The 15122-nt window shown below is 35.7% G+C and overlaps 1 protein-coding gene across 2 annotated transcripts in view; it reads right to left on the reverse strand.

Moving 5' to 3' along the window:
* The window catches only part of LOC150108340 (B-cell receptor-associated protein 31-like), a 120641-nt gene that overhangs the window by 38706 nt on the left and 66813 nt on the right, over window positions 1-15122 (reverse strand). For both annotated transcript variants that reach the window (XM_090390706.1, XM_090390708.1), the window contains exon 6: window positions 9752-9860. In XM_090390706.1, coding sequence (XP_090246832.1) covers window positions 9752-9860 — 109 coding nt within the window. The remainder of the gene's footprint in view (window positions 1-9751; window positions 9861-15122) is intronic.

The following is a 15122-nucleotide window of genomic DNA, read 5'->3' on the forward strand; positions in this document are numbered from 1 at the left end:
GAGGGTGTGAGCAGGGGAATGAGAAGAAGGTTCTTTGCATGGAGTATGATTGGTGAGTGGAATGCATTGTCTGAAAGTGTTGCGAGTGCAAAAACTGTGAATGGGTTCAAGGAATGGTTTGGTGATCTTTTGGCATGAGAGGGTATAGATCTCCCTTAATGAGTCCTTTGACTCCATGGAGGTCAGATAATAATAATAAGAAGAACATATTATTACAATCTGACGAAACATGAAAGTGTGATTGTGATTACATCAGGTGCTTTAATATCGTTTTTGTTCTAGATGTTTATCAGCCCATCATGGGGGGGGGGAGGGGAGGAACTGTATCAATAAAGTGGAAGGTCAGAAGTGGGGTTCCAACAGGGATCAGTACCTGGATCTTTACTTTTTAACATTTATGTCACTGGGTTGCAGGGAGATATCTAGTTATATATACCTAAGCTCATTCATTTCCTCTAGTACAGGAAATGCATCAGGCAAAGGATCTTGAGTTGACTATCAATAAAATTTTGAAGTTTAGAGCACATATTGCAAAGCTGAAGACAACCCAGAATTTGACCAGTAGAGATAAAAGAGCAGCAATCCATTGTATAAAGCCCTGATGAAGTCACATCTGCACTATTGTGCCCAGATCTGGTCAATGGGACTTGAAGAAGATAAATTAACCCTAGAGAGGGTACAGAGGTAGATACTAAAATGATATCAGGACTTTACAATGTTAGTTATGAGGAATGACTGAGGGCATGCAAAGTTGGATGGATAGAAGATGAAGGGGATGACATGATTGAGACATTGAAAGTGCAGAGAGGTATTTATAGGATTGACACAGGGGGGTGAGGGAATTTTTCATGTAGTAAAACAAAGGGGAGGAACAAGGACAAGAGACTATTCCTGGAAGTTGCAAAAGGAGGTGGTGAGTAGGAGGCTGAGAAAAGGCTTTTTGCATGGAGGGTGGTTGGACCATGAAATTTGTAGCCTGATAGAGTGGTGAACGTGCAGATGGTGAATGGTTTAGGGATTAGTATGACTGACTTTGTGCTGTCTAAAACGAGCTTTCAGTAATGAGTATTATTACTCAATCAAGGTCTAGAATAATGGCAATTCCACACATCAATACCTAAAATTCTGTTCACACAGGATGGTGCTGTTACCATGCCACTGAGGCTTCTGGGTTGGCATACTGTTTCCAGTCAGCAATCTAGATACAAGTATATTGCTTTTACCAACTTACAATATGGTAAGTTGGCACTAATAATGCTGATAGTTCAATGTGATGAATAAAAAAGATAATATGAAAAACATATAATGGTAATCAGTAATTACTAATAAATTTGGTAATTGTGATGTTTAATAAACCCTCAACTAGAAAGTAAAAAATAGCTTTCACAATAACAAGCTATTTGAAGGCATAAGGAGTTTCAAATAAAAAAAAAACCTGAAGTATTGAAAAACATGAGCCATGATTTGGAATCTTGATTTATTTTCCAAGTGTTTTAAAGTTAATACAGATCTATGCTGTTGCTTGTATTACTGTATAGAAGATAAGACAATTGCCAGTTCTGTAGAAGAGATGCAATGAAGAAACTGACATCTGGAAGACAGCAGGAGAGAGGGAAGGAGGGGATTATTAATTGATCAAAACTGCCATATTTTTTGAACAGCAAGAATTTTTAGAGGTCTTAGGTGCACTACAAAAAATTCCAAAATAGGATTCCAAGACTGGGTGGGCAGCTTTGTGTTTTGTGCAGAATTATTAGCAGGACTGATGAAAAGTAATGCCTTGAGACAAAAACATCCTCCAACAGTTTTAAAGGAGTCAAGGATGCTATAAAAATGGTGCATTTATTCCAGGAAAAGCTAGGAGAAAGTGTAAGTCAAAGAGATTATATTTAGTCTCGACTGTTAAGCTAATTGTTATCAAAGATAAGGAAAGAGAAGAACTAAAGATCCCCCCCCAAGGTAAAAGTGTTTTGGAACCATTATTTGTGTTTTGACTTGGTTGTTATCAAGTCACCTTACCTTTAATGTATGGTAAGGAGATCAGTGTTTAGGGTACTGATAGTTGATGATCTTGAAGCTTGAGTATTGCTAAGTTTGCTGTACGAATAGGATGGAGTTCCTGATGTCAATGAGAGGAGGTCATTTATATAAAAGAGAAAGAGGGTGGTTGAATTACCAGAGAACAAAAAATGCCCTCGAATTTTATGACTGATGGCCAGAAAATCTGGACAGTGAGAACACCAATGTTCCCTCCAAATTTTGCCACCCCATGCGTGATTGAAAAAATTTCGTGCACAAGTTTCCAGTGATGACTCAATGTATGTGTGTGCATGTACAAATGTAATATTTCTCATATTAATGTTGCCCCTTTTTTTTGTGTATCTATAACCTGTAAAACTGTGCCCACTAAATTCATTTGCTTAAATCTGCATAACAGCAAAAATCTATCATTGTTTGCAGGAGTTCAACTGACTATACTGTCTACACAGTAGCCACGCTAAACGAATATGCATCTGCAACTTGCTGATGTCAGTGTCAGTTTATCAACACAGTGCAAGCTAAAAGTAACTAATTAATTATATTAAGTTGGAATGGGCTAGTATTATTGGATTGGAGAAACTAATATATAAAATGACAGGTGATCAGATGATCGAATTCCAGATGATTAGAGTAGGGCTATAATAGTTTCCATCTATGAAATTGGAAATAAGTCTGAATGTGAGAATTACAGAGGAATTTCTCTACTAAGTGTTCCAGGTAAGGTTCACTTAGTATACTTGAAAAGTATACTAAGTGAACTCGCAAGCATACTCGAAAAGAGGTCAAGAAAGATCATAGAAGAGAAACTTGGAGAAGAACAAGCTGCATTCAGGCCAAATTGAGGTCGTCAAGATCAAATTTTCACTATATGACAAATAGTTGAGAAATCATGGGAATATGACAAAGATCTGTATTTAATAATGAAAGGGATACAAATCCTTTGATGTTTAACTGCCAGTAAGCGAAACTCTAAGAACTAGGACTAAGATCTATGAGTTTCATACTGAAAAACTATCGGCAAATCCAAGTGTAAGTAACCACTTGGTAGTACAACACCAAGGCAACTCGAAGCAAAGGTGGAGCAAGCTCCCTCACTATCCTTGATATTTTCTCATAATGTAAAAACACAGCCCCTAGGCGATGTAGTTCTTAGAGTTCCGCTTACTGGCAGTTAAACATCAAAGGATTTGTATCCCCTTCATTATTATTATTAAGGTTGCCAGAAAAATAGCTGTTTGGCTTTCGATCTGTATTTAAGTTTTGTAGATCTGGAAAAGGTATATGAGAATATGCCCAGAGAAAAACATTTCAAACATTAGAATTATATGGGTGAATGAAACATTATACAGAGCAATACACAGTCTATATTTAAGTTGTAAGTCAGCATTTTGAATTGAAGAAAATACAGGAAGATGGTTTGATGTAAAATCAAGGGTAAGACAAGGATGTGCATTATCTCCACTCTTATTCATCATCTATATGGATCTATATGAAAGTGTGTGGCATTAAACCAATATTAGAATCAAATGTATCAAACTTAGCTCTTTGTTTTATGAGGATGATGATGTACTTCTAAACACATCTAGTGCAAGTCTTCAGAATTCTCTAACGAAACTTAATAACAGTTGTAACAAATTTGGCATTGAAAGAGTCAGCAACTCTCAACACATCAACTGCATGCTGAATGGATATCCTATAGAACAAGTAAAATATTTCAGCTATTCAGGCACAGTTTTTAGTGAAGATGGCAGGTTAAATTTGGAAATAGATAACAGAATATGCAAAGCTGGTATTGTGGGTAGCCAGCTGAATAAATTTATATGGAATAAGAGAAAAATTAGCGAAAACGCTAAACTAGCAATATACAAGATGATGTTCGAACTAGTTTTAAGTTAGGGATCTGAGAGTTGGGTTAGAAATAAAGCATTTGATCAAAGACTAGAGATCAACAGATATGATGGTTCTTTGAAAAATTAGGGGAGCGAACAAATTGCATCAATGGTAGAAGCATATTAAAAATGAAGATATTAGATAGGAACTTGACATTATTAGCATTCAAGAATGTGTCAGCAGAGCTAATCTAAGGTGATATGGCCAATTAAATAGAATGGGTGAGGAAGTTAGCAAAACAGGCGTTTGATGTCAAGATGGCAGGAAAGACACCGAGAGGAAGACTAAAATCAGGATATGACAATATTGGAGTTCTGACGAGTAACAGACGAATTTGAAGGAAAAGTATGGATAGGACAGGGTACATATTAGGAAATAGATGATGATATTGAGCATTCCTGTTTAAATATCATCTGCCTTTCAAACTAATTATTCTAGACATTTAAAATATCTTCAGTTTTTATACCACATCATTTGATTTCCTTTATAGTATTCTAGCCTTCATTTCTAAGTTTTTCAATGACCTTTCAAACATTTTTCTACATTCATATTTATATTCTATAATCTTCTCATAGTTTTCCATAACTTCTTTAGCTACTTTTACACATTGTTTTCTTATGTTTTTTTCTGTACTGTTCACAAGAACACAAGCTGCCTTACCAGTAAGTAACTTTCAATAGATTTACTTCTTTACAGAACTCTAACTTCTCAAACAATGAAATTGGGATTTTTATATCCCCACCCCCAAATGAATCAATCACTGTTTTCTTCAGAATTTGGCACTAAAATCTCCAAGAGTTTAACTTAAATAATATTGAGTTTATAGTTCACCTGTAAAACTGTCTAACTAATCCTTTTCAGAACTTTCATACATATTTTTTTCAATATGATATTCATTTTTATTATACACAATACTAAATTGTGATCAATTACTATTTTAAATATTGTATTGTGAATCAGTGTGAAGATATCACTATCAAATTAACAACCAATAAGACTTATTTTTGTGTCTTCTCTGCATGTGAATATGTGTACATCTCTGCACTGGAGTACAGTGTTAGTAATGACTACTTCATGTCCCAAACAAAAACTCTACAAGTAGTATGTACTATTATTACATTTTTGCTTTGCACCTTTTCTCCATATTTTCTCAAAACTTATGTCTGGTCTTCATTTCCTATGCCATTGGTTAGATGTTAAATAAGAAGCAACTTTTCCATTTTCTTTAGGCTGGTCTTTTCTAATGATATTATTATTAAAAGAGGCCTTCAGGGAGTTAGGAATCATCGAGGGGAAGCTACATACTATATGCACCAGTTATCATTCACACTGCTTGCACACCACATTTAATGGCAATCCATTCCAATCATGTACCACCCTATGAAAGAAAAATCTAGTCCTCACTCTCTTCTTTGTAGCTTTCATTCTCAGCTTCCAAGGATGCCCTCTTGTCCTCTCCCCACCCTTCATAAAATGAAAACTTCCATCAACTGAAATTCTGTATGACCCTTTCAGAATGTTGAACCTCTAAATCATATCACTTGTTTTGCTAATCTTTCCTCACCCATTCTGTTTAAGTAAATTAGCAAAACAAGTGTTCTCTGCCAGGTTGGCAGAAAAACGACCCAGAGGAAGACCAAGATATAGGTGGATTGATATGGTACAATGTGCCTTAGACGATAGAAATATAAGATCTGATAATGTTGGAATCTTGACAAGTAACAGACTGATTTGGAGGAAAATTGTAGATAGGAAGTTAGTAATGATGTAAATTTTTCATGTAGTACTATCATATCCTGTACATCCCTTGAGGGTACATGTCAGGAATTTGATGATGATGATGAAATCATATCACTCCTCTTTCTCCTGTTTGCTAGCGTCTGCAGTTTACAAATTCTCAATCTGTCTTCATAATCAGTATTCCACAATTCTGATATCATTTTTAACACTCTCCTTTTGCACTTTCTCCAATGTATCAGAATCACAACAGAAACCAGGAGATCAAACCTGTGCAAAATAGTCCAAGTGAGGTCTTATCAAGGCCTTGTAAAGAGGCAAATTGACATCTTTATCTTAGCATGTTCAAGTTCGTTTCAGCACAGAAACTATCTTTTGAGTCGTATTTGCAATCTTTGCTACATGGCAATGAACTTCAACTCGCTATCTACTAACACTCCAAGATTCCTAGTCTGATTTTCTTCTAGCATAATCACACCAATATAATAAGACATTGGATATCTAGTCATGCACAATGTCAGTGATTACATTTACTGACATTACATTACCTTCCCAATGTGATTGATGTACAGATTGAATAACAGTGAACCAAGGACTGATCTTTGTGGTACATCACTGGTTACCCTAAATCTTACAGACTCACAACCCCCATATACCACTTTTTGATATCTGTCAGTCAGCTATCCTCTTAACCATCCTAATATTTTATAATCCAAACCCATATTCTGCTATTCATGCAACAGTCTTCCTTGCTATATTCTGTCAAAAGCCTCAGCAAAATCCAAAAGTTTCGTGGCGTATCCATTCCCCTTGCCTAGTTCAAAGTTAACATTATTATAGAATGTGAGCAAGTTGCTGAAACATAACCTTCTCTTTTTCCTTTGAGCCTGTGTAGCTCAGTGGATGTGGCGTTTGCACACCACCGCGCTTGGCCGCATGAAGGAAGGCTTGGTTTCGAGTCTAGTCGGCGACTAGAGGAAATTTTTCTAAGCCTTTTTTCGACCGGTTCCCGAGTTAGTCGATCTCTGGCACGGGCAAGCAGGTTTTTCCTCCCGGAAACTCGGGTTTTTCGTCCTGTAAACTCAAGAAAATCGACCGTAGAACCCACATTATTTCAGACATTAAATATATTGTGGTAGGATTAGGGACCACGAGATGGCAGCACATTTGAGCCGTCTCTCTTCACTGCGTACCGCTTAATTAGTGATAGCCTTGGGCCATCTGTCTCTGATTGGGTACCAGTGGAGATTGAGTTAGATAGGGCTAAATGGCCTCGCCTACTCCCGTATACGGGAATAAAAAGGCATTAGCTGATTTTTTTTTTTTTTTTTTTTAACTTTTTCCTTAGTAGAAGCTTCTTGGACTACATGCATAAAAAGCCTTGCTAATCAATTTCTCATTCTGAAATTCACCTACACCACTCTATTTGAAACTGCCTGCCATTCAAGAAGTTTTTGTGTTTAACATTGAAAATTATAGGAATTTCTCCCTTTCCCTGACAGCTGACATTTCATCAGCAACATTCCTTGACCAGAATTTTTTTTTTTTTTTTTTTTTTGGCTACATCCATTCATTAACAAGCTTAACCTCAGTGCAAACGACATGCCATAAATAAGTAATATTATTATTATTATGATTTAACACCTCCGAGAGTCCAAAGACTCATCGAGGGAGAGTGTGCCAACAACATCAAACGATTGGTCCCCTTCCAACTACTAACTGCAGCTCAACGCCAAAAACACCCTGAACATGTGGGATTAGTTTGATATAGGCTAATTTTCATGATGGGTAGATATCAAATGAATATGACATTGTAAAGATGATACAGTATGGGTGTTAGTTCAGGAGCACAAGTTTTTAGCACAAATTAGGAAGGATACCATCAGAACCAGAAGACTTGATTCTTCTGCTGTCTTTCTGACAAACTAGAGAAGGCATGCAGTGAATTTTAGTAATGTGGGGAACTCTGCCTTGATGATCAATCCAAGAGCTGAAGGAGACGAATGATGCCAGGAGGTCAGCCTTGTCTTTGGGTAATGTTACAATGGCACCATCTAGAGGTGAAAATATAAATGGACAGAAGTTATGCTGAATGGCTTTTTTGCAAAGGACTAGAAGGCTTGACTACCAATTGATTAGGAAACAGGGTTTTTGCCATTGGCCATTTCAAAGTCAGTGGAATGGTCTTTTTTGTAGCTGTTGAGCTGCTTGTAGGTTGAGTGGGACACTGGAGTTTTGGTCTCAATCTCTTGCAATATACATAATTCTTTTCACTAATAGCTTTCATTCCAGTAGAAATTATTTCAGTTATTCAATTAAGTGGATATCGAAGAGCAACAGTAATCAGTCCAAAGAAAGGAAAAATCATGTAGTGCTAAATGGGATGACTTGCATGAAAGGAGACTTAGATAAAGTTGTCTGAATTACTGAGAGTAGACATTTACACTATGTTCAGATCAAGAGTGGTGAGAGAGTGGAGTAATGGGTATTCTGGTGGGAACATGGAAGATAGATGAATGCTTTAGTGAATAAACACTTTAGTTAGTGTAAATTAACAGCACAGAATGATGTATTTGATACTGGAAAGAAAACAAATGAAAGACCAGCGATACATCAGTTAGAAATATCATAAAATCATCATGTAAATATGATTTTATGATAATGGATATCAAGAAAGAAAATGAAACGAAAATGGATATCAAGTATGCTAAGGGAAGTGTCAGAATTTGGATGTTTGTGTCTTAATACATGAAATATCACAATGAAATGGAAAGAGGAGTCATCATACCTTTCATAAGGAGAGTGTGAAAACTGAAATGGAAAATTATGGACTTGTTACTATTTCTTCAGCAATGATTAAAATATTTTGTCTTGAATGAGGATACTTTGAAAAGTGGGATAAATTAACCAATTTCAAGGTCTTTGAGATGCAGAATACTCTTGCCAGCATTTAGTAGTAGGTAGATAACAATATAAACCATATGGTGATGAAATCAATTTGCAAAAAAAGAAGCTCCTAACCTTAATAATCCACTGGTCTTTTGTGATAGCACATCAAACTGAGTAGGATGAGCACAGTCTTAACTTTATGAAGCCTTTGACAGCAGGTTATATGAAAAGATAAACCATTATCTTGAAATACACTGACTGCTATTTTTTTTTTTTTTTCAATGCATTTCGATTTAACAGTGGACCTTCCAAGACAAGTCTTTGACTCCATGGAGGTTTTTATAATAATAATAATAATTTCATGTTAGCAATATATGTAGCTTTTGCCACTGAAATGCCTCCCAACATACCCCATTATATACAAACCAAGGAACTAGTAAGAAGAGATATTCTCAGAGCAGTGTGGGACCCACACTTTGCATGTGTTGCAAATCCTACTTCTTCCCATCCTCACTACAAGAGAAACTTACTCCTTCCCTATTGAACATTCATTATCAAATAAAATTCATCAATGTTGTTGTCGAGTTCATTGAAGAGCTTCTAGATATGAACGTGGAACTGTAGAACTGCTTTGGCAATCTGTTGAACTTTGATGGAGAAGAGCTTTTCACTAGGGTTATTGTCAATTTTCTGTACAGCAGCAGCAATTGCTGGACAAGAATAGATATGGGCAGGTGTTAGTTCAACTCCTGGACAGTTCTTGCATGCTTCATAGCTCCTACTACCGTCTGGCTGAATTTTCATGCCTTTAAAATGTTCCATCCTTAGTTTGGTGATGATTGTGGTTATTTCTCTATTTTCATTAATTTCACTGATTTCATTCTTCTTCTTGAGTGTTTGTTTTACTAATCTTATTTTGGCAACTAAGTTACCATCAGTTAGTGATAGTGGGTGTAATTTTTGAGATAAATGTCTTGCTTCTTTGGCTAGACTGTCTGCTCTTTCATTGTCTTCGATATTGACATGGGCTAGTATCCACATGCAGTATACAATTCTTATTTTTCAAATTTAACATTGTTAGTTGTTCATGAATTTCCTGTGTGAGTTTTGTTTTTCCATTTTTAAAAGTGCATATGTCTTAATCAAATTCATCAATAATTCAAAAATTAAATTTTTAAATAACTACATCACATACCTTCTACTGTATTATGCAAAATATTTCTCAATTCTTTTATTTCCAATTCATAAGCTTCTCGCTGAATATTTCCTTCATTTTCTGTGGCTTCACTATTTGCCTTTTCTTTCTAAAAATATACACATTTTTATAGAAATACACATTATATATACTGGTTAATTATAAAATAACGTCAAGTGTTCAGAGCCCTCTAGCGAGTAATGTATTGGACGAAACACACCAATATTTGGTAGACGTACACAGTGGAACATGGGGATTCGATTTAATGAGAGGAAAAAAAAAAAAACGCCAACAGGGGGAAATTTTGGTGCTATTTACCGAGTAAAATGCATTAATTTGCATTATCGCATTTCTTGTGAGTGATCATGCAATAAAAGGAAAGCCTGTGAGATTTCTTATCATTCATAGACAAACTGCTTTTTGATGCCTCTTACCTTATGGGAGCATGCTTTGTTAGTCAAACTCTATTATCAGCGGAACAATAATGCCAGTGCTTGTCTTCGGGATTTTCGGCGTATGAAAAATTTATGAAAAGGACCGATTAGCGTAACAAACTTACAAAAACTGATTCGGCGATTTGAAACTACTGGAATTCTAGCAGTGCAGGTAGGCAGGGGATGCAAACCAATCAATCACTAACAAGTTGAACAAGTTGCAACTGCTATTGTGGAACAGGAGATGACGAATGTGCAAGGTACCAGCAGTGCACGAGCAATATCCCGGCAAATGGATATCGCATACACAATGGCGTGGAAAATCCTACATCAGATGTTGAACTTTTACCTCTATAAAATCAGTCATGTTCAAGAATTGCGCCCTGGTGATGCGACCACACGAATCGACTTATCTTTGAGATTCTTAGCGTGCATGGAAGTGGATGATGCATGGCAGTGGCAGATTTTATGGAGTGACGAAGTGCACTTTTATTTGAACGGCAATATTAACACACGCAACTGTCGCATTTGGGCTGCAACTAATCCGCATGTGTGTCTGTAAATGCGTATCCACTCGCCCAAAGTCACAGTGTGGTGCAGATTTACGGTATTTTTTATCATCGGTCCATACTTTTACGAGGAAAATTGCCAAAATGGACCAGTGACCTGTTCTGTCAATGCTGACAGGTATGCAAATATGCTACAGAACTTTGTGGTTCCACAACTGCAGCAAAGAGGATGTCGCAATTCGACCATCTTCATGCAAGATGGTGCACCATCCCACATCGGACTTCAGGTACAGCGTGTTTTTACGACAACATTTCTCTGACAGAAGAATCATTAGTCGTGCATTTCCCACGTCATGGCCACCGAGATCGCCTGATCTCAATCCCTGTGACTTTTGGCTGTGGGGATTTCTTAAAAGCATTGTGTATTAAGGACATGTACCTGATATTCCAACTTTGAAGGATCGAATAACGTTACACGTGAGACAAATCAATTCCGATATGTTGCGAGCTACTATGGAAAATGTCGTGCACCGTATGCAGTTCCTGGGACATCAGAATGGTGGTCATATTGAACCTCATTTGTAATTAACAATAAACGTCATGAAATTGATGTGTGCTGTCTCTCATTTGCTATTTAGTCATTCATTAGTCACACCTACTAAAATTAATTTGGTAGCGCCAAAATTTCCCATCTTGGCGACTTTTGGTACTTTTTTTTTTTTTTGTTAAATCATATCCCCATGTTCCACTGTGTACGTCTACTGAATATTGGTGTGTTTCATCCAATACATTACTCGCTAAAGGGCTCTGAACACTTAACGTTATTTTATAATCACCCGGTATATACACATATAATTATATACATTATATAAAAATTAAAGATTAAAGTTTAAAAAATATTTAAACAGAATATGCTGTGAATGCAGGGAGTGTTAAGAACTTAGGATTGAGTATGATAAATATGTTGTGTTAATGAACCTCCCACAATGGAAGGTGTAACGATAATAATATATTTTCTTTTTTTAAGTAGTAAAAGGATTCATTTAAGGAATTGAAAAGCAGATATTAAAGCAAAATTTGACGTACAGGTGAGTGAAAAACTGTCAATAAATGTTCTGAGTAATTTGTTCCATTACTATATCAAGCTACTTCAAAGAGTATTGAGAAGAGGAAGAACTATATTCCTGTGATAAGATGCATGAACATGCACGAGTATAAGTTTATGCAAGTAAGAAAAGTGACAAGCATGGTAAAGAAAGAAAGACTGCAATGAGAAGAAACTGGCAGTCACACAAAGAAAATTTAAGAGAATTCTTCTGCTATAAAGCAAGCAAGAGAAGGAATATTATAGAACAGTGACAATGATGGATGGTAATAATAGCAAGGCAACCATGGCAAAGAAATTATTTAACAAGTATTTTGTCAGCAAATGTCTGTCATAAGTGTGAGATGTAAGTGCAACTAGAAGAGAGCCAAATGCTAGAGGGATTAGAAGTGAAAGAACGAAGTGCATATAATGTTGAGGGAGTACATGTTAATATGGCAGTAGAAATGGATGATGATGATATTACTATGTATTTTTAATGTGCAAAAGTTGACTTGCTCTTGATCTACTATTTAATAAGAATCACGTAAAAAGAATCCAAGAGAGAGACTGCCACAGCATAGAAATGGTGCTAGTATAACATCATCATTTGTAAATTATGGTATTTAAGTATTACAGAGATTTAGGAATAAAATACGGAATTAGGATGACATACACAGGGTTCTCTATAATACTGAACATAGAAAACATTGTTCTTCTGCAGCAATTTATGATAAATAAAGGGTAACAAATGTGCAGGATAAGAGACACTCATGAAGATGATATTATTGGACTTCACAAAGGCATTTCATAAATTATTGCATAAAACAGGAGATGACAGAAGCCTTTCTTCTCATCCAGGCATGTTTTATTTACAAGTCGCTGCTTCTTCGAACAGAAGGAGCAGTAACTTGTAAACATTAAGTACATATTAATATGCAGTCTAATCAATGTTACATACACCTGATTATTTCGCTTTTAGTATCTTCTACTGCCTGTTTTATGGGCATAGAGAAAAATCTACATCAATCATCAATTTCCTGATATGAATCTTCAAGAGGTGTTCAGGCTATTATGACAGCACTGCACGATTAAGTTTACATTATTATTAATCGCCTATCCACAATTTTCCTCCAAAGTCTACTACTTGTCAGAACTCCAATATTGTTATATCAACATTTTGTACTTCTAAGGCACCTCTGACAGAATCAATACACCTAGACTCGTCTTCCTCTCAGTCTCTTTCCTACCATCTTGGCATCAAACGCCCTGTTTTGCTAACCTTCCTCATCACCAATTCTATTTAAGTGGCCACACCACCTTAGATTAGCTCTGCTAATCTAATTACACATTCTAGAATGCTAACAATGAAAAGTTCCTTTCTAATATCTTCATTTTTAATATGATCCTACAAATGGATCATATTAAATGTTGAAATCTGTTCACTCCCCTAATTTTTCAAAGAACCATATCTGTGGTCTAGTCTTTGATCGAGTGCTTTATTTCTAACCCAACTCTCAGATCTCTAACTTAAAACTAGTTTGAACACCATCTTGTATATTGATAGTTTAGTGTTTTGGCTAATTTCTCTTATTCCATATGAATTTATTCAGCTGGCTACCCACAATACCAGCTTTACTTATTTCATTGTCTATTTCCAAATTTAACCTGCCATCTTTGCAAAAAACTGTGCATAAATAGGCTGAAATATTTTACTTGTTCTATAGGATCTCTATTCAGAATTCAATTGATTGTATTTAGAGTTTCTGCCTATTTTCATAGTTTGTCTTTTTATTGCTGATTTTCATGCCTAATTTGTTACAACTGTTATTCAATTCTTTAGATAATCCTGGAAACTTGCTAGGTGTGTTTAGAACATTATCATCATCCACATAAAACAAAGAGCAAAGTTTGATACATTTGATTCTAATATCGGTTTAATGCCACTTTCTTTCATAATGTGATCCACGTAGATGATGAATAAGAGTGGAGATAATGCACATCCTTGATTTTACATCAAACCATCTTCCTGCATTTCCTTCAATTCAAAATGCTGACTTACAACTTAAATATAGACTATGTACTGCTCTGTATAATGTTTCATTCACCCATATAATTCTAATGTTTGAAAAGTTTTTCTCTGGGCACATTCTCATATACCTTTTCCAGATCTACAAAACTTAAATATAGATCTTTGTCATATTCCCATGATTTCTCAACTATTTGTCATAAAGTGAAAATTTGATCTTGACAACCTCTATTTGGCCTGAATAGAGGTTATCAAACTTGTTCTTCTCCAAGTTTCTCTTCTACGATCTTTCTCAACCTCTTTTCAAGTATATTTGTGTAAATCTTATCTGGAACATTTACTAGAGAAATTCCTCTGTAATTCTCTCATTCAGACTTATTTCCAATTTGGAATCTATTACAGCTTTACTCTAATCATCTGGAATTCGATCATCTGACCAGGCCCTCTGAATAATGTACTGTAGCAACTGCAAAACATTTATACCTCCATACTTAAGCAGTTCTAGTTGAATATCATCTACTCCAGCTGCCATTCTGCATTTCAAGTTTTTGATGACTTGTTTCTACCTCAAGTACTCCTCTCTGCATTTCTCTTAAAAATGTTCTAGTATTGTTCTATCACTAATCATTTCATTTAACACAGGCTTTCTCTAGACATCAAGAATATCCTTATCCTTCATTTTCATGTTACCTTTACCATCATTGATTCATTTCACAGTACTCTTATTTCCTATTTCTAAGCTTTTCATTACCCTCCAGAACATTTTGACACCTTCCTGATGTTTACCTTCCATATTCTTATAGAAGTCTTCCCATTCCTTCTGTTTAGGTTCTTTTACACATAGCTTAGTTCTCTTACATTTTTCTCTGTATTCTTTTAGGGCATCTGCAGAACTTATTTGCTAGGAACTTTTGGTATGCTTTCTTCTTTTCTGGACTACTTCTTTTACTTTCTGTGTCCACCATGGTGTTCTTATTTTCCTATTCTTGCAGACAACAGCACCACATAACTCCCTAGCTGAATCAATCAATGTTTTCTTCAGTTTGCCACTGAGACTCCAAGGTTTGATTCCTGTTTTCAATTTATTTCATTTTTTCTTCAACAATGTTTGTATAGTTTAGTCTACAATTTACCTGTAAAAGCTTGCGAACTTTAATTCTTTTGAAAACTTTCTTACATGCTGTTCTTTTCAATGTAATATTCATTTTTATCCTGCTTGCTCTAAGTAATGCCACTTTCAATTTCAAATCCTCTGCACACACTCATATTCTGAACCAGCATGAAGATATTGCTATCAATAACCAAAGAGTAGTCA

Source organism: Typopeltis vanoorti, chromosome 3 (assembly GCF_054136105.1).
Source record: "Typopeltis vanoorti isolate ZY-2024b chromosome 3, IOZ_Tvanoo_1.0, whole genome shotgun sequence".
In the NCBI taxonomy this organism is placed as follows: Eukaryota; Metazoa; Arthropoda; class Arachnida; order Uropygi; family Thelyphonidae; genus Typopeltis; species Typopeltis vanoorti.